The sequence below is a fragment of the Falco rusticolus genome, chromosome 11 (genome assembly GCF_015220075.1).
Source record: "Falco rusticolus isolate bFalRus1 chromosome 11, bFalRus1.pri, whole genome shotgun sequence".
Taxonomy (NCBI): domain Eukaryota; kingdom Metazoa; phylum Chordata; class Aves; order Falconiformes; family Falconidae; genus Falco; species Falco rusticolus.
In genome coordinates, this window is record NC_051197.1 from 17,889,874 (window position 1) to 17,914,036 (window position 24,163).

A 24,163-nucleotide genomic window follows, 5' to 3' on the forward strand; every position below is an offset into this window, starting at 1 on the left:
TTAACACTTTGTACATCCTTTATTATAGGCAAAAATCAAAAGTTTGTTGTTGGGTTTGGTTTTGTTGGTTTTTTTTTAAATGAAAAATTAAAAGTAACACTCTGCAATTTCACAGCTGTGGTAGCTTGTCTACGGGGGTATCAAACTTGAAGTCTGCTGGGAAGAGATCTGGAGCTCGAGGATAGATCAGCCTGTACGATTGTCTAATCGTAACATCAGCCACACCAGCAATATCACCAATTTCTAAGATAAAAAGCAGAGAAGTGATTAGTTTTTACTTTTGACATTCGCAATGAAGAAACCAGCAAGCATAAATTCTCGAGCAGTGCTACACACTTAGCTTAAATCCTAACTCTCCGGAAAGGCTGGTAAAAATGGTTTTAACGACAGTGACTAATATTTTGCATATATAAGTCTGCCTTCTCATGTGCCGTAATTAAACTTCTGCTATTAATCTTGAAGTAATATTTTCAAGTTGACCGAGGATCAAGACTGCAGAAGTCATCAGAAGCATCTAGTCCAAAGTCTACATGTGCCCAGCAATATTCTAATAAATTATCATCAAGATCAGGATCTTCATTTTTGCATTTAACTTAAATACAAGCAGAAACAGCAAAAATCTTAGGCATAGACAAAAAGCAGTAACTTCAGCTAAACATGAAATGCATTTACCTTACAATGTACAGAGAAGTAAGCCGGCAGCACAGAGCACCGTTTAACGAGCTGAGAAAACACTTGTTTGAGATGCACAGAAACTCTAAATTTATTCAAGATTTAACCAAGTTTGGATTTAAACCTGGAACTGTGAAAGCCTTCAGCATTGTCCGAGGACACCGAAGGAGCATGGAGGCATGTCTCTATCTACGGCAGGCAGCTGAATTTTGTTTCAACGATCACTCCTCTTAAGACACATAATCCAACAGCCCAAGGCGAGTGAGGATGAAGGCGCCGTACTGCTTGGGCTCTACATCACTCACACGCCCAGGAAACTGCCAGCACGACGAAAGCTCCAGGGGCTGAATAAGCTGTGATTAGTGCAGAATAAAGCAGCACAACCTGACAGATAAAAGCTATTCTTTACCTAAAAGCAGCTCTCCACTACGAAATTGCTAGATTTTTAACATTTCTAAACAGGACGAGACACATCAACAGAGCTTCCACAGCCAGCTACCAGCAGTTGGATCCATTTGTCACACCAAGTTCTAACCCCAGCAGCCTCTGCTCCCTTCCTGCCCCGTACGCTGCCCCCACACAGGCCTGTGTCTCTTGATCCCCGGAGGCACAGCCATGCTGCTCCAAAGCTCAGGAACAGCCTGAACTCTCCGTCTTTACCATGGGCTCGCAAGAATCAGGGAGCATGTACCAATCTAGGCGATTCCCTGGCTGCTAGGGTTTAACCACTCGGCGTACTCTAAAGCCAGAACACTGCCTGCCACTGCCCTCAGGTTTGCGTTGGGAGCATTTCAGAGCAGCACAACGTACACATGCAAATACTAGCACGGGTAAAGTTAAAATTAGGCTCATTTGAATGCACTGGTCTATTGCATTCAAGAATTCAACCCCTAGTGCCAGAATAAAGTAAATTCTGTTCACGCTGAGCATAGCCAATTGCTCAGTTTTCATTTTAGGGAGCGGGAGATGCTGGTTTGGTCCTTGCTGTGTGCAATGAGAACAGCACTTCATCACTACTTTGCACAGACCTCATCCAAGTTTCACATTAACATTGAATCCTCTTTCAAGCAGCAAGACATGGGGAAGGGAAAAAAATGGAAAAAAAAGAAAAAAGTTAAGACTTACCTTTCTGTGTTCTTTTTTCTGCAGAAGCTTGTGATGCCATGTAAATGGCTGCCGCTGCTACAGAGATAGGGCTTCTCCCAGGAACCAAATCTAATTCTACAGCTTTACGGGCAATATGCGTTGCTGCCATTTGTACTTGTTTGGGAAGACCCAGATTGGAACAGAATCTGGACATGAAGTCTCCAGTTGTAATCAGATCAACACTGGTTTCGAGAGCTTTCAAAATAAGTTTAAAACACCGGCCTATTTCCTTCTTTGAAATCCTGGACACCGCACATATTTCTAAACAAAGAGTAAAAATTTAGCCTTGACAGCATTTACTCCCCCAAAATAATATATTGAGAATCAAACTTGATTAAGACCCACAAAAAAGGCCAATATCATGAAGGTCACCATCACTAAATAAGCTTCGCACGTTAGTGAAACTTCCGAATCACTTTATCGGTGCACATTTTTCAAAAGGGGATAATTAAGACAGCTTGCTTAATAAGGGAAATTTGGTACTCAATGCCAAAAAAAGCTGCATCCCTGACAGGGAAAAGTTACACATATTTACTGCACAATTGTTGGTTCAAACTCAGTTACAACACTGCCCACCATCCTCCAATCAAAGCAATACCTTTTATGTTTCACCAACACTCAGAATGACTTTCAACTGCTGCATTAAGACTAAAAAGCTTGAGAGCTTTATTATAAATATATTTTATATATTTATAATATATACAAAGTAAGACTAAAAAGCCCGAGAGCCTGCTAACGTCACAAGTATAACACGTGTCCAGACTCCCTCCTACCCTTCCCCAATAAAGGTGAGCTGTAGCTGAGAAGAACCAACTCAAAGTCCAGGAATGAGAAAGCCAACCTCGTACAGTGACAGTAACTAGACCTGTACTTCACAGCAAAATTGAATCTGTATCACTGAAAACTTACCTTTAAATGTTCTTGGAACACCTTCTTGCCTACAGGCTATGTAGAGACAAGCAGAAGCAATAGCATCATTACTCCTTCCCTTCAGGCTCTTTTGCTCATACACTTGCTTGAATAAATTATTTGTTCGATCCTTCAATGCAAGAAGACTAAATTTAATTAACTCTAGGCCATTTAATTAGCAGCAATATCAAAAATTCATGTGCTCATTATATTATGCTAACTAAGTCAATGCCAGAACAATTTAAGGAAGGGAGACATGAACTTACAACTATATTTCTAGGGAGGTTGATTCTGTCTGCCATGTTCGTAATTTCTTTAAAAGCATTCATCATTGCCCGATCAGAGCTGCTCATAGTTCTGCGATTTTGGTACTTTGAATTCCCAAATTCATCAAAACTTGCTGCACCTGTGCCCTGAAAAGAAAAAAAAAATTTTGTCAATAAAATAAAGGCAACTTCCTCCTCATTTCAAGAGTAAACATCTTCCAGCTTTATCCACCTTAATTCGACGCATTCAGTTGCACAAATAACCATCACTGAAGTAAATCATACAATCGAGCACTGTTCCAAACATCAGGTTCTATACTTTACACAAGTCTCAAATTGTGAGTTGATTTCCAAGGACCACAGATTACGCAGGGCTTTTTTTTTTTTTTTGCTAGCGTCACAGTAGTTTAAAGAATGAGTAATACGTAGCCAACGTGTGCACCTCAATACTCCCGTCAGCAATGCTGAGGTCCAAGATTAGATTTTATGCAACCCGTATGTTATCTGGGCTGCATCTGCACTGTGGCAGACTGGCGCCTCAGAAAAACAAAATTTTATGGTCAACTGGAGACCAGTTGTTACAATGATAACTCAAATAGGAAAATGAAGGCATGAGCAAAGACAACATCCAAACCAATGACCTACTCAAAACCCATTTGATACTGTGCCTGCTAGCACCTGCAAGCCTTAATTGTGGCAAAATGTAAATATCCATAGACTCCGCCTTTACAGGAAAACCACAGACCATTTAAAAGAAAAGCTCGAGGTCTTAGGAAAAGTAAGAGCCACCAACTCAACCTGGTAACTTCAAAAGAAGCTTCCTAAGTGCCTTTTTTTTTTTTTTGTACCTTACAACCGATAGTGTAAATTGCATACTTCTATTAAATATGCCATCAATTTTGCCCAACTAGAAGGGTTTAAACTGTCTTCAATCGGCCATCAATCTGAAACACATCTAAAAAAAAATGCCATGTCAGACCAGCAACAGCTGATGACAACAATGTGGCCTGTAAGATCAGAACAGCAACATCTGTAATTTATATTGCCTACTTACATGTTTACTGCCAGTGTGCGGGGCTACGAGCTCTCTCAGGCAGAAAATACTTCTTCACAATTCCACATCATGCGTAGAAACCTGGATTCCCTGAATCAGCAAGCATTTATTGCTTTCTGGCACCTTCAAACAATTTAGCTGGGCAGGAACACCCAACATTCATTGCAGACAGATTTGGTCATTTAAACAAGCTGATACGGTGGCTGCTGCAGACAGACCGCTCCGCTGTTCTGTTTTGCCAAGAACAGTAAGCACAAAGCAGATCTAGATCTCTGGCTGACTGCTAACCTGGCTATTCACACCCAGCACTTGCACACAGAGTTCTCAAGTTAAGAAGTCAGCAACCTATGAGGACGCCAAGGGGGTACAACGTGGGGCCAAGACACAGCGAACAAAGGGCAGACCGCACCCTAGCACCTCCTTATTCCTCCCAGCTGCCCAGAGGGAGTCAGAACTCATTTCTTCTTTCCTGTACAGTGTTCTTAGGAATTGCCCTTATATTTTACAACGGCCTATGATTCTGTAACCTTTGTGGTGCACATCTGCATTTAATACATGTTCTTTGGCTGACGCTATTAACGCTCGCTCTTGACCATTCTCTTACACTGTCCCACTTCCCTCGCCCAAGGACTCCACTACACATGGGCTCAGTGGATACCTCTGCTGTTGAGACCTGTATCTGTCGGCACACACACTTTAACGCTGCTGTGGAGACCGAGGACTCCAGCACAGAACCCTCCCTCACAAGTTTCGGTAGCCCCTTGAATAAGCCCTCTATGACAGATGCTAGAATCCAAGATCATTATTGGGCTTTTTTTTCCTGCTCCCTCAAACATCCCCACAAGTTAAAGAACCACGCAGAAAACGATCCTGGCACCAGCACAGCAAAAAGCTGCTTCAAGGGCAATCCTACTTCCCTGACTCGATGAACACTATCCAAAGGTCCCCAGCAAGGTTTAAAAGCAAACAAAGAGCAAGAATCAAGCACAACAAACCTCAGGCCACAAAAAGCATTACAAACATCTGCAACACTAGATCTTCCTTTCATAGATTACATCCCAACAACTTCCCTTGGCCCAAGTTATACAAAACACCCAAGTCTCAGAGCAAAAGGCTCCTTCCTGGCCATCACTCAGTCCCTTGCTCCCAGCAATGCTTTAACACAGCAGCGTGCATCACGGCCTCCTAGACCAGCACCACGCACAAACTTTACAGGGACTGCACATGCTCATGATCTTGCAGATGCCAAAAGAGTGACCAGAAACAAAGGCCTATCAACCCCGACAGCAAGGCCCCAGTCCTTGTCTATTCAGGCTTCACAGCAGAAAGTTCTTTACCAGGAAACTGCTCTGTCCTGTGCCCATCAAGTATTCCCCTTCACCACAGGTATTTTCCCTGGTCCATCTACAATGCCTAGATTTATTTATTTGGGTTTTTTTAGCGGTTCTCCTAAAACTCTCATTTTTTACTTTCTTGCTGGTACTTATGGATTCCTTTTCCTTTGAATGTTTGCTTATGTATACTGGAAACTAGCAATGCAGCTATAGGCAAGTACTGTTAGCCAAAGGACTTCAGCCTGTCGGTATGAGCATTCTCCAAGAGACATACCCAATATACAGCTCACAACTATAAAAGGGTTGGAAAATACTCTTCAGTCTCAACCATCCCAAAAACCCACAGCAATTCTCCCTGCATTTACTATTTAAATGTACCATCAACTTTCCTTCTGGAGCTTTTCAATTGAGGGACAATGCTTTGTTGGCTTCAGCCCTTGACAACCATGTTTGGAGTCCCTTTTCCTTCACGGGGAAAAAAAAAAAAAACAAAACAAAAACACACAGAAGCCACAGTTTAAACTGAAATCAAACAGATTTTAAGAACTCTGCATTTTACTGTTGTGGCCTGAGATATCTACTCATACCTTCCCATCTCAGCAAGAAAAGTACTTGTCAAAGTCAGGAGTTCCACCTGTTTGGCTTTCAAACAGAGCAGAAACCGCATGGATACACCCTGGAAACAGCCTCAAAAGACAAGAGTGAGAAAACACGCTGTCCAGTAAACTGTGGTAATCTCTGAAAGGGTTCAGTGGAGGTCAGGCTTGCAGTGCTGGCAGCCGACAGCTTTGTACCCTGGTGTATCCCCTTCCATAGCAGAAAGCAGAAGGATCACCAACATCATTCACATCATTGACTTGGGGTTATTCACAGCACCAAAGAATGCCCCCAGAGCCGGCAGCCTTCTTGCCCAGTACAACCAGTTCATTATATAGTCTGATGGATCCTTCTTTTCCGAGCACCAGCCCTTGGTATCTTGGCACTGCTTATCAATACGGCACTTCTAGATCCAGGCCACACAGGCTGACAACAGGCAGCTTCCTTTCCGAGGCGTCTGATCCAAGGATAGAAGTTATACAAGAGATTGCACTGGGTTTCTTGTTCAACCAACCTAAATTCTCTTGTAGTTGCAGTCACTACAAAAAGGAATAGATTCTACAAAGTGTGACAAAAGACAACTTCTTCCACAAGGTAAGTAGCAAAACTCAGTTTTCTTTTAAATTCATATAAAAGCGTTCCTTATATCAAGGCAGATCTAGAAGCTGTTTGTTCAGTTATTTTTCTTGGATTTTACAGAAGAATTTGAGAGATAACTATAATATTCTGGCAATCAAGTCACAACTAATGCCAGAACTCACCATGTCTCCAACTGATCTACACCGTCACCTGATCAACTGCAGCACAGTATCGACTTTCAGGTACTGTTGTGTGCCAATATCCTCAAGATCTGCCTGAAGAACACAAACCACTTCCACCACAGCCAGCTATGCTATTCGTCCTCCTCTTCACAGACAAATTATTCTTTCTTCCAATGCAGGCTGCTGCTGTCTCAGACAGATGGGTCCCTTAAATGCTAAAACCAATTAGGAACTAATCCCTTTGCACGGGCAAAGCAGCCACTCTTTGGCTGCTAGCAGATACAGACCACATACCCCCAGCAGAAAGGAGTCCCAAAGCAGCCCCTCCTGGTTTCGAAGAGGAAAGAGTGACAAAGCCATCCTGTGAAGCGGAACTGGCCCCCTTCTTTTACTACTTCAAGGCAACAGCCAGTCACCAGAAATTACTGTTGTAACTGGCAGGTAGTTCAGACCCCATTTCTACCTGCGTTCCCAGGAGTTTACAATACATCACTAACATGGCGTGCCATGAGAATTATCCATGTCCTCTTTTGGATTTTCCACAATACGGGTTGTGGTTTGGGGGGGGGCAGGGTGTGGTGTGGTGGTTGGTAGTAGGAGTGTTGTGTGGCATGGATTTTTGTTTTAAAGATTCTATTATCATCTGCAGCTCAAGCAGAAAGGAATACTTCTACTCCTTGTCCCATGTGACAGGCTAAAGCAATCTCTGGCACACAAATTTGGGGTCCACTCCAGGCCATTCTAAGACTTGTCGTTAACAGAAAATAAAATCTTACCCTGCTTCATTCTCTGGGACCCATGAAGGCTATTCTGTACCTGTTGGATACTACTTACATTCTTCATTACTACACCAATTTCACCCCTGTTCAGCCACTGTGCATATCTAGGTCAATCCTCATCCCAGCCTATTGCCGGCAGGGACTTTAGAAGACTGCTTGAGAAATGTACTATTTCCTTGGTTTAGTTATTTTTGCGGCAAAATTCATGCCCTTTCTGCACTGATAGGAAATTTCTTCAGCATCTTCCGATATCAGCCATTCTCTCCCTTTCAAATGACTGAGGAAAAAAGCAGATCCTGATACAGAGTTCACATCAATGAGCTGACACCCCAGAGGCCCTGCTCACTGGCAAGACAAACACAGGAACTCTCGTTCAGAACACATCCTGGCTTGTCAGAGATTCCCAATTTACTGTAGAAAATAGGGTGTCTCTTCTGTAATTCCTCCCCATGCAAATAAAATATCCATGGTAGGACAGACAGACCCCTCTACATTCTCCAACATGATCCTGGCAGTTCCAGTACTTGACTTTTACTCACAGGTCTCATAGGTTAAATCACACCACAGTGATGTTTCCACATCTTGTCTTCACTGAATGGCCCTCTGCTACACAAGTTAGATCATGCCTATTCTGAAATGTTCTAGATAACAGCAAAACTGTTTCATTAAATGAATGTGCATCTCTGAAAAATTCTAGATTTCATTGAAAACCAAACTTTTCACCAACATTTATGTCTTTCTCTCACTGAAGCTGCTATCCCTCTTGTTCTAAATGAGGATTTGAACCTCCAGAGAGAAGAGGGTTAACACCACAGCTCACCTGGATACAAATTCTATCTTTAGCTGAAATACCTTTTGTCTTTTTCAACAGGAAGGTTCTAAAAGACCTCAGAAGGTCATTCTACCTACTGAATCAAACTGAGCTCCCAGAAACAAACCCTGTATTTACACAGTCCCAAAATGAGACAACAGTGTAAACCTGGAGCAAAAAGTCCATTTAGCTGTCTGTAAAGGTCTATTTCTGATCTCTATCATATCTGACCAAATCAGTGACAGAAATCCAAGCCCTGAGAACTACAACCTTTCTGGACCTATACAAGTGACATTAGAACTCCAGTGACTTCTACAGCACCACTTCACAGAGCTACTTAGCCACGCCTGGTTTTTTAATGAAGCAGTGCAGAGATTTGTTTGCCTAAACAGAGCCCAGAAGCCACCATAATGCACCCTAAAAATGTAGGGGGCAGCAGTGCTTGGTGTTGTCCAAAACACAAGCATCTACTTGGACAATACTTTGCACAGAAAGGTTCTTTTTCACCAATGGTGAAAGATTATCTGTCCATATCAGTACTCACTAGTTGACTTCATCTCTTTGAAGAATTCTTGGTTGAGAAGTATGGTGCACACTCCCCTATACGTATCCATACATATTTTGGTATGTCTACCTCTTCATCCTAGCCACATCACCGGAACAAAAACTTCTGAGAAATCCTGGTGCACATGTACAACACACAAAGCAGCATTACATTTTTAATTGTTACTTAGCAGCAACTGGACCACCTCTCATGAAACATTCAAAAAGTCCACAAAAATCAATTTGGGTCTGGCAGTAAAAAAATGTAACACAAAGTACAATGAAAACTTACCTGGGTCACTACTTAACTAAAGGGAGTGCATTTGCACCATTAATCTTGGTGCAAATTAATCTTCATGGGAAACAGCAAGATATGGCTGTACCACTAAATTTCAACTTAAATATACATTGAATACTTCCTTCTGGAGCACTCTCACCATGAAAGAATTCTACATTTAGTGCTTCAACATTAACAGGAAGAGTATGTACACCACGCATGTAGATCTCCAGGTCTCCAATATAAATCTGATGCAGATTTTATTACCAAAAAAAAAAAATGGTAATTCAAGTTAGGCACTACTAGCTAGTGAGACCTCAAAACTAAGTATCTGTTATTTCAGAATCATCTTAAACGCACACGTTTTGTTTGCCAAAGCATGTCTTTAAAAGATTGCAACACCAGCTTTTCTATTTATAGCCGCTTACCAAAGAATGGCAAATAACGCCACAACACTGCAAACTTTTCTTTTGTTGAAGAGGTCAGCCCTTTCCTGCTACCCCCAGGAAAGAGCCACATGTTACACACCACTGAAACCTAAGAGTTCAGTTTAAACAAAATTCCTCTGTAAACACATTCTCTAAATAGTTTACCTATGGACATACAAACACGTACGTGACAAAACCACTCACACTTATTAAAATTAAGTATTTTAAGCATTACCTTGCCAATCATTGTACTCAAGTCACCGTCGCTCAACAAAGGATTCTGGGTATCCCCAACTCGAGACGGATCTTTTGTTGCTTTGTCATTGCTGAAAGTTCTCCACTCTGACCCTACGTCTATGACCCGGTCACCTGAGTTCACAGAAAGCAACAGTCTGCGTTAATGTAACATTTTGAAATATTTCATGAAACATTAGGTTACACAACCTGAGCTCTCCCTTTTAAGATGGCAGTCTCCTGGCATTCCCAACAGAACAGTAACTTGCAAGACAATGGACCAAAACTTGGTATTTACACATTAAGTTGAAGGCAATGGGGAAAAAACCTGCAACTAGAGCTGCACAGAAAACATAAATAACTGAAGAAATGCATCCAGAATGCAAAAAGTTACAGTTATCCTTAAAGCATCATGGGGTCTTCAACACACACAAGACATCAAGACCTTTATTTCAAGCTTGAGGTCACAGCTGCCTACAGATGTTCTCAGGGCTTAGACAAATGAGCAAGTTATTGTAACTTAACAAGTTCTCTCACATCTGCCATGTGTCCAAAGTGCACATGTGCATTATCTATCATGCACAATCTCATTAAGCTGTAGTAAATCACTTCTGTGCACAAGCTCCAGGTCCTTGGTACTCTGAAATACACCACTGTCCTGGTTTCAGCTGAGATACAGTTAATTTTCTTTTTAGTAGCTGGTGCAATACTGTGTATTAGATTTGGTGCAAGAACAAAGCTGACAACACACTGACGGTTTTAGTAGAAACATTACCTAGCAACAGCTAAGTCAAGGACTTTTAAATTTCTCAGGCCCTGCCAGCAAGGCTATAGGGGCACAAGAAATTGGGAGGGGACACAGCCAGGACAGCTGATCCAAACTAGCCAAAGGGATATTCCATACCACAGAACGTCACACTCAGTATATAAACTGGGGGGAGTTGGCCGGGGCCTGCCAGTCGCTGCTGGGGGACTGGCTGGGTGTCAGCCAGTGACTGATGAGCAACCACACTGTACATCACTTTTGGGTTGTTTTTTTCCCTTTCCCTCTGGATTTTCTTCCTCTCCCCTTCCCTCTCCTTATTGTTATTACCATCATCGTGTTATTTTATTTCAATTAAGTTGTTCTTATCTGAACCCTCAAGTTTTACCTTCCCCCCCCCCCCCCCCCCCCCCCGATTCTGCTCCCCATCCCACTGGGGCAGAGGGAAGCGAGCGAACAGCTGTGTGGTACCTTAGTTGCCAGCTGGGGTTAAACCATGACAGCCACCTTCTAACCCACTAATAATGACATTTTGCAGCTCAATTCTTGTTCTCAAAGGGAGATCTGACCCTGTGCAACTCCACTTACAATGCTTGACAGTATCAACGTGCAATATATACACACAACTATTTCTTCTTAAACTCAGTCTACTCTGTTATACCTGGAAGAGTTTAAATAAAGATTCAGAGTAAGCAGAAAAAGCACTAAATCCAAATTCTCTGAACAAAATAACTTTACTTGCAGTCCTCTATTCATCTCACATTTATCTAAACCAACTTTTCAGATTAAGAAATAACTCTAACCAACATTCTGATGCAGGTAAAAGCCCTGCAAGTCATCACAACAATACAGTCTTAACAAAAAAAAACCAAACACCCCACACATCCCGCCACCACTGGCAGCGCAGTTCATTCTATGCACAGGTCTGGTAAAAGCTTCATCTCAAAGGTGTTGTTTCCAGAACAACACTACAGGAATATTTTTTAATACATGTACAAGAAGTACACTTTTCTTAGTTTTTGCAGTAAAGCAGATTACAGCTCTGTGCAGGGTATCTGAAGAAACTGCAATATAATTGTCACCCTGCTTTGCTAAACTTGCAGAAAAATTTGCTACATTTATCAGTGTTTTAAGCGTGTTGTGAAAGAAGTGTCTGCAAAAAATACGTACCACTGACTACATGAAAAATTTCCAGTATGGAAGTCTTAGTATGAAACCACAAAGAGTGATTTCACATGGTGAAAACATAAGCAGACAGAAAAAAAACACTCTGCAAACAATGGTAATACAAGATATGAAGCTGAAGAAAATACAGGAGCAATGGACAGATGGTGCAACTGCACAATTACTTGGTGGGGGGGTATCTATTCTGGAGTGGAATTATTCTGAATGAAGGAACTTTATTTTTAACACAGAATATGCTTGAAATTGAAAGCAGCCAACAAACCGTAAGTCGTCACCACAACCAACAAGAATAAATTTAGGTTAGAGGTGTTCTCATCAGTATTTGCTGACATGCTCACAGCTATGCTCCACCTTTATTTACTGCTCTGATGAAAACCAGGAGGGGGTGGAACAAAAATTATCAAAACCTAGAAGGTTAAGAATACAGCAGCAGAGTAAAAGGCAGCACAGATCCATGCTTTCTGCTACAATGGTCTCCCCTCCTTGCAAGCTTGAATTAGCAGAGTGGTGCTCCTCTAGCTCCTGGAGTCTCTGTAAATATTTGATTCAGTAATGCTCCTTCTATGGCCTAGCAGTAACTTTACTTGAAGACAACCCCCCCAATACTGTTTACAGCATCTAAAAAAAGCAAAATGTACTTAAAATTCTGGCATGGTATAAATAGAACACTGAGTACAGGGCAATGATGTAATATTTTTCCACACAAGTGGGAATGACCTAAATGACTCACTCAGGGATCTGCCTCTTGTGAGTTATGAACCATTCCTGCTCTAACAAAAAAGCGTTATATCACTGCCTGCTTTGGCAAACGTCTTACAAACAGAGGATTGAGACTACTATTTCAGAGTGAGAAAAGATTAAGTAGAACAAATCACTGAATATAAAGCATTTGTGTAATTAAGATGCAGTATGCAAATATCTTTACTTTGCCAGGAGATCTGCTAATGCAGAAGTTTTTCTGTATACTCAGTGTCTAATGTAACAGGTCCTAGGAAGTGCATCCCTCCTTCAAAAGGCTTCTATAAAACCATGACACAAGCTACAACTATTAACTAAAATGGAATAGGCCAAAAGGTTTCCATAAATGGAAAATATACTCAACTACAAGCAGCTAATTATCCCATCTGATACCAAAAAAAACCCGTGGCATTTATTATTTTTAACTCTTCAAAACACAAAAAAAAAGTTGGAACTGTGATGTTATGATAGATGCAATTAAGCCCCACCCTAAGTAACTGAAAGAAAACCTTAAAATACTAAACCCTGTCTTACAAAAAGCAGTGTAAGGAATCAGCCTTGAAAACTGGTCCCGAGTTAACATTCCAAGTCCTAAACTGAATTTGCTGGGTCATACACAATGGAAGCACCTGGAAAATGGGTCTGACAGTCAAACATCAGAGTCAAAAAAGTTCCCAATAAGTACCTTATAAAATAGTCTCTGCTTTCTCACATCATTATTATATTGGTTTTGGCAACAGTATCGAGCTCCGATAAGTATGGGAGTGGCTGCATAATCCCTTCACTACTTCCTTTTGATGCAGTTCTTTTGAACAAAAATAAGCTTCACTAGAAAGGTTACATTAGACACTCCTTTATTTAACCTTCATCAAGCACACGAGTTCGTCTCCTCAGCTTCCTCCTCTGAAGCACATACCAAAAAAAAAAAAAAATGCAGTTTACAGGACCCAATATTTATGGAACCCATATCCAGATTGATATCCTGAAGCATCTTTCTGAACATACAAGTTTTTCCTCCATTGCCCCATTGCATTTCATAAACTCTTCCAGTATTCAGTTACTCTTTAAAATAAAAGTCTAATAGACTAACACACAGGCTGTAGTAGAAATCCACACTGCAAACTTCACTGACTCAGTTACCCACCATCTGAAAAGCTCATTTAGTAAAATGCAGAACTGTTATTCAGAACGGAAAACCTCAGACCAAGGTTAGTTTTCTTCACAACTGCCAAATGCAAAGAGCATGAGCTACAGAAATGGAAGAGTAATGGCTTAAAATATCTACATATCAAATTATAAGTTTATTCCCTCCCTAAAAAAAAAAAAAGGTGATTTTTCAAAGGAATATATTTTCATTCAACAAGCCCTGATTTTGCAATTACATTACAGAGAAATAATACCAGCTATTTAAATGTTGCACTCCGCTTGCAGTAACACATAATACACACATATTTCGTTCTCTTTCTGCATTTGGTATTATCTGTTATATGAAGACAATATAGCTGCAAATTGAAGAAGTTTAATCAAAACAAGAAATAGGATGAAATTCAAGCATCAAGTAATGTTCTCTTCCATATCCAGTCTTGAAGCAGTTTTGAGAAGGTACATTAAGTCTTTTTCAGAGAAGCTCTAATGTTAGCTGAACATTGCATCAAGTTCTACATATTATTAACTAATATTTTAATTGTAACATAAACATGGTATTTAAGTTTATTGTACCGAAATACCAATTGTTTCTACAGAATGGTCCATTCTTACAGTTAGTTAAGGAATCTGCTGCCATCTAGTGAGCACATACATTAAGACTTTTAATTAAAAACACTTTACAGTGCCAAATTGAAAAAATGTAGAGAGAATTACAATTAATTTCAGTCAACTTCTTATTAACTATAGTAACGAGGTGCTGAGACAAACTACAATGGAAAACCTAGGTAGCAGACTACAAGCTGAAGAGGATGACAAAGACACGTAACTGCACAGAGCCAAGCTCAACTAAGCGTTCTCTTTTCCAGGCGAACAGTGCCAGCTCTCGGCCTCTCCTCATACAGAAGATGCTCCAGTCCCTCCATCGCTTTCCCAACCTTCTGCTGGACTTGCTCCAGCAAGTCTCTATCTGGTACTGAGGAGCCCAGAGTTAGACACAGTACTCCAGATATCTACTCTTCCACATTCTATTTATTAGCTTACACACTGCCCCATACAGTAGTACTCAACTTTATAGCTTCCAAAATATAAACTGAACTTTTTTTGTTTTCAGTTTTAGAACTTCTGTTTAAGACCAGATGTATTAGATGTTACCAAAGAATAAACTCCCGGGGGGGGGGGCAGGGAACACCCATGCCCACAATTTTAGTGAGATAGCTTTTTCTCCAAGATTTCCAGCCTTTTGTAAAATAGCAACTTTTTTGGCAAAAAGTTATCTTGTTTTCAATACATTGTCAACATGACAAATGTATCATCACCAACAGCAACACCAGCCTATTCACAAGACTCAGCTGAAATAAACAGAACTAGAACAGGCTTTGAGATGCTAAACAAAACCAAGTAACACACACAAAAAAAACACTGACAAAAAAAGACACAGAAGACTTTTGACTAGTTTCCAGACATCAACAACATCATACTAGTAGCAACGGGCAATTATGGATTTAAACAGACAACTTAGTACTGCAGGTAAACCACTGTTACAAGAGCAAAGGCTTAGCAGCTCCTACATATCAAAACGATGACAAATGCAAAAGGACTTCCAGGCTTCCTAAGCCATCAACTTATTGTAATAGAGGAAGCAAATGAGTAGACATGTTTAAACAATCCAGTGGACAAGTCTGGTCAGTTGAAGTTACACCTTTCCAGGACTTGTGGTCTTTGAAAGACAAACAGCTCAAGTACTTGTGAAGGATGCTCCAAACTATAGAATCTCAATGAAAAACGTTGTGCCTGATCTACACTATATCACAAAAATAAGAGGCTTTTGACTCTTGCATCCATCAGGGTTGTTCAGATTATTTATAGCCCTTATCTGCCCTAAATCACTCTGCCAACTTGACACTGAAGTAAAAAATTTACAAAAAACATACCCCAAATTGGATGATTCAAAATGTTACTGATACTCCACTAGACAAATTAGCACTTCAACTAACAGAAGCATTCTTCACAGCAGCCCTCAAACACCTTCGGTTCCCAGCTCAGAACCCACTAGAGAGTCTCCTCCATCCTCCAGGCGATTTCATGCTAGGAGCAGTACTTATCGCAGAGCCTGACAAAAGATGCCAACTTTTGACATCCAAAGCCTAGGTTTCCACTGTGACAAGCGTTCTTGCTCTAACAACAAGAACCATCACCCTTGTCTTTAAAGTTGAAATGGGTTAGACTTAACACAGACTATTTGAAATGCTGACTCAAGAAGGCTAGCAAATGACTTTCTTAATATTACAAATTCCCTGTGTAAATCAAGCATCCATGAATGCTCATGCAAAAAAGTCAACTACTACTTTAGCTACCAGCATCCTTCATTATTAGCTTTCCTGTGGATGCAAAGAGTTTTACATGCAGGGACTAACTTTTGCCAGATACTTTTCAGTGCTCTGGACACCCAAGTACAGTAACCAGATAAAGGTGCTAATACGCTTCCATACCTAACGATTTTTTCCTATTTCAGTAATATTTTACATCGAGATTTCACATTTCTTTTTTAAATGTTGATAATACACTCAAAAATACTTAACCAGGAACACACACCCCGAAGAAAAAAGATTTTTCACCATTTGGAGGTGTAAAGATACTAGAATAGATGTAACTGCCCCCTACTGGAGTCAGAAATACTTAAGCACCTTCTCCACTTAAAGGATACTACCAACTGCTTTTTAAAAACAAACAAAAAACAGAAAATTTTCTTCCGTTTTCATAAAATCACCATCTATGTATAAATGCAATCAACCTTATCCCTAATAACAGACATCCTGAACAACGGACTAGCCAGAGAGGCAATTGTGAAACCCCTTCCTACTCATGTGCTATATCATAGAAGAAAAAAATATCTGCGGCACAGTTAAATCTTATCTATCCTTCACAGACCATACCTGAATTTAAGATGCATCATTTAGATCACAACCTTTTCAGAAGCATTAGTGTCCTGGTTTCAGCTGGAATAGAGTTAATTTTCTTCTTAGTAATTAGTACAGTGCTGTATTTTGGCTATGATGTGAGAACAATGTTGATAGGACAGATGTTTTCAGTTGTTCCTGGGTAATGTTTATACTAAATCAAGGACTTTTCGTTTCTCTGGCCCTGCCAGCCAGAGGGCTGGAGGGGCACGGGAAGCTGGGAGGGGACAGCTGACCCAAGCTAGCCAAAGAGGTATTCCATACCATATGACATCATGCTGAATATATAAAGTGGGGGGAAAAAAAGAAGGAAGGGGCATTTGGCATTACGGCATTTGTCTTCCTGAGTAACCGTTACGCATGATGGAGCCCTGCTGTCCTGGGGATGGCCGAGCACCTGCCTGCCCACGGGAAGTGGTGAATGAATTCTTTGCTTTGCTTGTGTGCATGGCTTTTGCTTTACCTATTAAACTGTTGTTATCTCAAACCTTGAGTTTTACATTCCTTTCCAATCCTCCTTCCTATCCCTGTGGGTGGCGGGGAGTGAGCAAGAGGCTGTGTGGTGCTTGGCTGCCGGCCAGGGTTAACCCATGACAATCAGCCAACCAAATATTCTGACAGAACTTTGCAACAGCCTTACTGCCGATCATAAGCTATTGAACCACTTCCCTCAAAATTCTTTAACTGAACACTCTTCATAGAATACATAGAACACAGAATCAACATCTGAATATAGGTCAATCTGATTCAAAGCTTTAAGCAAGTTGATATACGTCCAAGAAGTCTCACCAGCTGAAGACAGACTTCTGTTTTTTTTAAGAAAGCTATCCAAAAAGACTCCATACAAGAACACTGTTCTCTAAGCCATATTACCTGCCTACTGAAGCAGACAGGACTAAACAGTTAAAGTCACTTACTACATGCTGAAAATAAACCTCTCACTGCTTCAACTCCTGCACACAAAGACAACATTTAATGAAACTATAGAATAGTTTAAGGGAAGTCTTAGGTCAGAAAGGCATTCCTATCTAGCCGAGACACTACACAGCCACACATGCCACTAGACTCATTCTTAGCCCCCTCTGAAATTCAGCTCACCGCCTTGCTACATCAAGAAAATTCAGTGCTTTGTATTCCACTTCGGTTCTGCTTTCTTCAGCCTCTTCTGGCATATCAGCTGACTTCCAGCCTTTTTTACTGCCTAAAAGGTAGTAAGCAAAATATTTGCCTGTCAAGAAAGAGGATTTACTAGCCTTGTGTTCTTGAACAAAATGCTTCTCCCCTGCCAAGTCTGTCTGAAGAATGAGATATGGTCAACATTTTAAATGAACACAGAACTAACTACTTCTCCAAACCCCAAAAACCTCTCTTAGTGAATTCTCAAGGCAGCACATGAACAATTACTGTACCATATATCCTAGAATGATTTGAGAAAAGTATGTATAATAAAACACAAGATTCATGACAGCAAATATACTTGGACAGACTAGTGAAGTTTCAGATGCACATCAATCCAGACTAATAACAAGATTCCATGGATAACTGCAATTTAGGTCTCTGACTGCCTTTCACGCAAAAGGCAACTAGCAGGAGGAAAGGTTAACAAGTTGGAAACAGTTACCATGAAAAGACAGAACACAAGCTAATCCAGGAAAGGTAACAGTGAAAAGGCAGATGAGTTTTTAGTAGACTGAAGCTGTATTGTGAAGCAGCAATAAAACAACCACCAGCTTCAGTTATACTGGACATTACAAGATTTAATTGTTTTAATACTGCACAGCAAAACAGTACAGTTCACTTAGAACAAGCAAAAAATGCTGTGCAAATAAAAATAAGCATCCTGGATTTAACTTGAAATTTCAGTCTGAGACACTCGGAACACCCCCTATGAGTACAAAAACCCTTTGACTGAAAATCTTTCTCAAAATCCCAATATACAGCTCTGCTTAAGACATGGAATTCAACTGTTAGAAGAGCTCCTCCTCCTCGCCTCCTGCTCCCTCCAACTTTTCTACTGCTTCACCCTTTCAGCAACAGACCTTTATGGCTGAGGTTGCATTTATCAGTGTTTAAACACTAATAAATACTATAAATAATAGTATATAATAAATAAATAAATAGTATATAAATAAATAAACACTAATAAACACTAATAAATGCAACCTCAGCCATAATACTAGTTATTGATTTCACCTCATATTCCCAGAAGACTATGCACCAGCTATTTTATCCTATGACAAAGTTTTACATTTAATAAACTCACAGTCTGTCCACAAATGTGAAACTTTAGTACTTCCCCATAGCAAGCAAAAAAAATACCAAGTGGAAATACTTAGTTTAGTCAAAGACTCTTTACTCTTATTTCACTTAAACTGTATTAAAAAAAACAGTGAAGTCACATCACCATGTACTTTACAACAGTAAAGTAAATGCACAAATTCAGCATTAGCCATTCTGTTCCACGTACACCAGCAGTGCTCTGCAGACACCAGAATCACAGTATTTTCAAATAAACATTTAATACTTCTCTGGCTACAGAGTACATTGAGTCTTTGGGGTTTAACTATTCTAATTATTCCTCTTCAGTGATAAAGGTCTTACTAATTTTCAGCCAACCTCAAAACACATTCTTATTGAGCCCTGTTCACATCAGCTACACATCATGACCTATATAAACCTTGAAAACACAAATCCACAACTTTTCTATGTAAAAGCAGGAAATTAAATCACTACTCTCTTAAGGGGAACGTGTATCACTGAATCTGTAACAAAAAAGTAGGAAGTGTTCTCATTTGGAAACAAAATGTTGTCTTCACTCCTTTAAAATGCTCCTACTTCATACACGTCTCCAGAAAACAGACATCAAGAATTGGATGTTTTTCTCCTGCTCTAAATTTCTTACCAGACTAGAAAAGAAAATGCTGAACGTTCACATTTCTGTTTGGTCATGCACTCTTCAATTATTTATCTTCATCTGATTTAATTGGTTTTCCAAACTAGCTGCTAGATACCCTAGCTAATGAATTGGACACATGCAGGTAAACCAAATTGCTGAAGGAAAGCAAGACAGAATGAGAACAATCAACACAAAAATAAATGTTGAAGCCTTTTAGCGATAAATCCATAGAAAGACCTACTTAAAAAAACACTGAACTCTTAAAGAAAAAAGACCTTTTTACCCTACCAGTAATGCTGGCTGTAAAGGACTAAGACCATTTTAAACATATTTTAAAAATTCAACTCAGCAAAAGTTTTTATAAATATTCTAATGATTTTGTTCATCAAAAATGCTGACAACGTGAACTAAAGGAATCTCCAATGATGTTGATTCAGAAGAGACCAGAGAGTAAATCTCTAAAGCAAGAACACCTTGTGAGTAGGCAACAGAAGGCACACCAAGTGAGACTTCTCAAACTCAGGTTCTAAAAAATGAAATGTATTAAGCAAAACCTTTCCCTCTTCTTCTAAAGCCAGAAATATCTAAAAAGTTATGAACTGATCAAGATGGGCTTTTCTAAGCTTTGGTTCAACTTTTATGGTAGCCACACAAAGACCTGAACATGGACCAAGCTACTTTTAAGCAGTAACTTCGAAGCCTATTACTGTATTTCAATTGGAAATATTGCTGTAGATATTTGAATTTTTAACCAGCAAATGTATTACAATTCACTTATCTTTACCAGATTTTTTTGCAATTTAAACAAGCCCTTCTTTTAACAAACCAAGTAACAATCCTCCCTCTTGCCTTTTACATGGTTTCATAATTTTAAAATATTTGAGTACCAGTTTCCTTTAACATTTACTTTACAGCTATACAGAAGTTTGCTTTTTGCATAAACAAGATGCACATATTTTAGTCACCTGGCTAAATTAATACTGCTTTTGCTGCAACTTATTAAGGCTTTAGCTTTACACTAACAGCTGTATGAAAATTTTTACTTGGGTGCAAGACAAGAGCCAAAACAAAATCACCACAGTCTAGGAGACAGGATTATAAAACTATCTGAAATATTTAGCACCACTGGATGAATCACGTGAATGTGTACCCTCAAAACAGAGATTTTCTTTTGGTCATGGCATGTTTAAAAAAATAATTTATTGAGCTAGGTTTAAACAATCATAACATGAGCATGAAAAGTTTCCCAGGCAAAAGGAATAAAGATAGTAAGATACTCATCCTAGAAAAGATACATAAAAATAAATATGCAGCATGTTCTATGACAACGTGGTTCTCTCTCCCACTCAAAGACAATGCCTAAAAGGCCTTTAATTTCAAATATTCCCTTATACTTAGAAATATGTTTTAGCCTGTGGAAGTTCTGCCACATGAATAGAGTAAAAGAGCTCAGCAAAATTCAGAGGAAAAACTGCATATTTACTTTGGATAATATTAAAAGCCTTAGGAGAAATAATTAACAAAAACAGGTGCTGGCAAGGATATCAAGAGAAATCCTTTAGGGCAGAAGATAACCTCTAATGGCAAAGAGGGATTAATTTTTTTTTTTTTTTTTGGTAAGCAGACAAAGAGCTTTTATTACATTTCTTATACTTGCCTGACTGAAACAACAGTCATGATTAAAGACAGAATACTGGACTAGACAGCACAATAGTCTAATTCAATATGGCAACATATTTTAAATTTTCAATCTTTAAAGAGAGTTATCATACACCAGTTTTGTGGGAAAACAATCTACATGCACGATTTTAGTTAAATACAGTTCCTAAAAATACGAATAGCTACTTACCCACTACTAGTCCACACTCAGAACAAATCATATCACCAGCTCTGTAATCCTCTACTAAAATGGAATCTGGATGATTTGGGCAAGTCACTCTTGGAAGTACATCCAAACTAAGGAAAAAAAAAATTAGAAGTGTTAATTACTTTTAACCAAGCAGGCTGCAAATCCAAAAGCCTAGGAGTTCCTTGCTGAAAAGAACACTGTAGTAGTACAGAATTTACAGCGACCTGAATGATAAAACATTACCCTGAACAACTGAACTTCACCTTTTAAATACTGTAATAATACATTTGACAATCAAGACTTCAGATCATCTTAAATTCCAATTTTTTGTGATGTATCTTGTACCTAAACCACTTCAAATTACAGCATGAAAAATGTAAATAACAGACATAATTAAGTGCAGTCTAATTCACAGTCTGTTACTAAATGAGGATCCCCAAGAAGTTTGTGGTGATTGTTTCATTCCAAGTGAGCCTTCTCACTCGTTCCAATCAGGTCAATGTTACTTACCAGGTCCTTAATTCAGGAAGTAGTACACACACTATGTATCAGAAAATAGCCGATTCTACCACTGTTTTTTTTTTTATTTTCATGTATTTGAAGAAAAAGTCTCATTTTAAATTAAGCAACTCATTAATTGTGAGACCTTCACAAAATACAAGCAGCTCGTGAAGGGGATTATGTGACAACTGCTTCTTATAACAGGCATCCGTCCCACATGCATCTTCAGGAGTTACAGCAGATATAAAAAACTTCCTATAAAGCATTAGTTCTATTTAACACAACAGCTTTTAGCTACTGATTACAGTAAAAACTAATTGCTTTCAACCAAACGTTTTTAAACCAAACACCAAATTCAAGCAAATTCTGTTAAAACTGGTAATTTCAAAATTGGAATAATAAGTATTTACAATTGGGGTCCGTATATTCAACAAAGCCATTCTGCCTGAGCTAAAAAGCAGAGAAGGTACAAAAGCTGATAAAATAGAATTTGTTGTGAGCACCCATCAACCTCAATCTGACCATGCAAAAAAAACCCCTTCTAATCCTTTCAATTGTAGAAAATATCCCATTGAAAGCGTAATTAATCAGAGTCTCCCCCTTTCAGACAAGTCCATTATTTCAGCCTATATTATTTTTTACTTTTTAGGTGTTTCTGATGAGTGAAAAAATAACAAAAACAACCCCACCAAAAAAAACCAAACATTTTAATCCAGTGACTGTCCAGAAAAATATCTAAAACTTGAAACCAAAGTTGAAAACCAACATCGCTATTACTATTAAAGCCTCCAGAAAGAACATGCACACACAAGATCTTCAGATGCAAATTATGTTCAAAATACTACATAAAAGCTCTTTAAATTACTTTCCTTCTCACTACTCCCAGCCAGTAGTTTCATATGACAAGACAAAACTGTTGACAAAGCATGTGAAGCCACCTGATGTTTGTCATTACGCACATGGCTAGTGACACACCGAGCAAAAGAAAAAAAATAAAATCAAACCCAGAGGCCTGAAAGCATGCTAACATTGTTTTGTTTCAGACTTTACCTTCGCAAAACATTGTAACAATTAGCTTTCCTATGCCAGTTCTGACCCATTTACTTGGCCGTATATTTTGCACTCCTTGTAACATTACAGCTTCAGCATGCTGAGCCAACTATAGCAAAGGAAAAGGCATGGCACGCGTGTGAAGGTCCGTATCAGCAAATAGCTCCCGAGTTGCAGTAAGACACTGGGAAGCACTCCCTGCATCCTAGGACAGGTTCTGCAGGAGTAAGAGTCGCTCCACAGCCCGCTCCACGAGCCATCCTTCATTCCCAACTCGAAAGAAACCCCCGATGCACCTCCAGGGAAAAGGACTAATTCGGAGCCCGAGACCCGCTTGGCCACTGAACGGTGGCTGGTACGGATTTAGAAGCCTAAAAGCTGCTGGCAGGACCCGATAACCTGGAGCCACGCCAGGGAGCTGCCACCTGGGCTCGGAGCGGCGGCCGAGCGGCACCGGGGGCTCCGCGCCCAGGCGGTGCCCGCCCGTGGGATACGGCGGGAGGCTCCCGCTGCCCGCCCGCCGGCCCCGCACCGCGCCCGCTGCCCGCCGGCCCCCTCCGCCACAGCCCCGCGCAGCGGCACGGAGGGACGGCGCTGCCGGGGTGAGAGCTCGGCCCGCAGGAAAAAGGGCTCGGTCACGAGCGCCGGCATACCGAGCTCACGGTAACGAGGGACCCCGGAATTGAGTCACAAACGGCCACGAAATCCCCTAACGCGCTCGCTTCCTCTCGGAGCGCTACCGAGCAGGAACGCCGCCCCAGCTCGGCCGCCGCGGCGCTCCCGACCTCCGGCCGCCCCTCAGAGGCCGCTGGCCCGGGGGAGCCCGGCCCGGCCCACACGGGGAAGCGCAGGGAGGCCCGCCCCCGTCCCCTGCCCCCGCGGGAGCCGCACACAGCGCGGCCCTGAGAGACGCGAAACCCGAGAAGGGCCGGCGCCGCCGCCAACCAAGCCGAGGACAGCGGGGCCGGGCAAGGTCGGCGACGGCCGCCGGTCCCTCCCCGGGTGGCGGCGGCAGAGACAACGCGGCCATTTTCTCTCCTGCGCCCCGGACAGGAAGAGATGGCGGAGACCCTCCCGCCTCCCCCCTCGCGGCCCTCCTCCGCACGGGCCCCTCCGAGCGCCCAGGCCGGCCTCCCGTACCGGCTCGTGGACGCCATCTTGCCGCCCTCCTGCCGCAGCGCCAGTGTACACTCAGGCGGCGGCGCGTCGTTCCCGCTTATATAACGGCAGCGGTGGGCGGGGCCCGCAGGCGCTCGCTACGGGTCGC

At 40.9% G+C, this 24,163-nt stretch overlaps 1 protein-coding gene across 1 annotated transcript; it reads right to left on the bottom strand.

The window, feature by feature from the left end:
- GTF2B (general transcription factor IIB) lies at positions 1 to 24,152 on the bottom strand. Its single transcript, XM_037404585.1, has 7 exons — positions 24,037 to 24,152; positions 21,346 to 21,452; positions 9,813 to 9,946; positions 2,994 to 3,140; positions 2,728 to 2,857; positions 1,798 to 2,079; positions 1 to 243 (listed from the first exon to the last, which is right to left on the bottom strand). Exons 1-7 carry the CDS (start codon positions 24,051 to 24,053, stop codon positions 110 to 112), a joined length of 951 nt encoding a protein of 316 aa, XP_037260482.1. The 5' UTR covers positions 24,054 to 24,152; the 3' UTR covers positions 1 to 109.
- Positions 24,153 to 24,163: the final 11 nt, after the last annotated feature.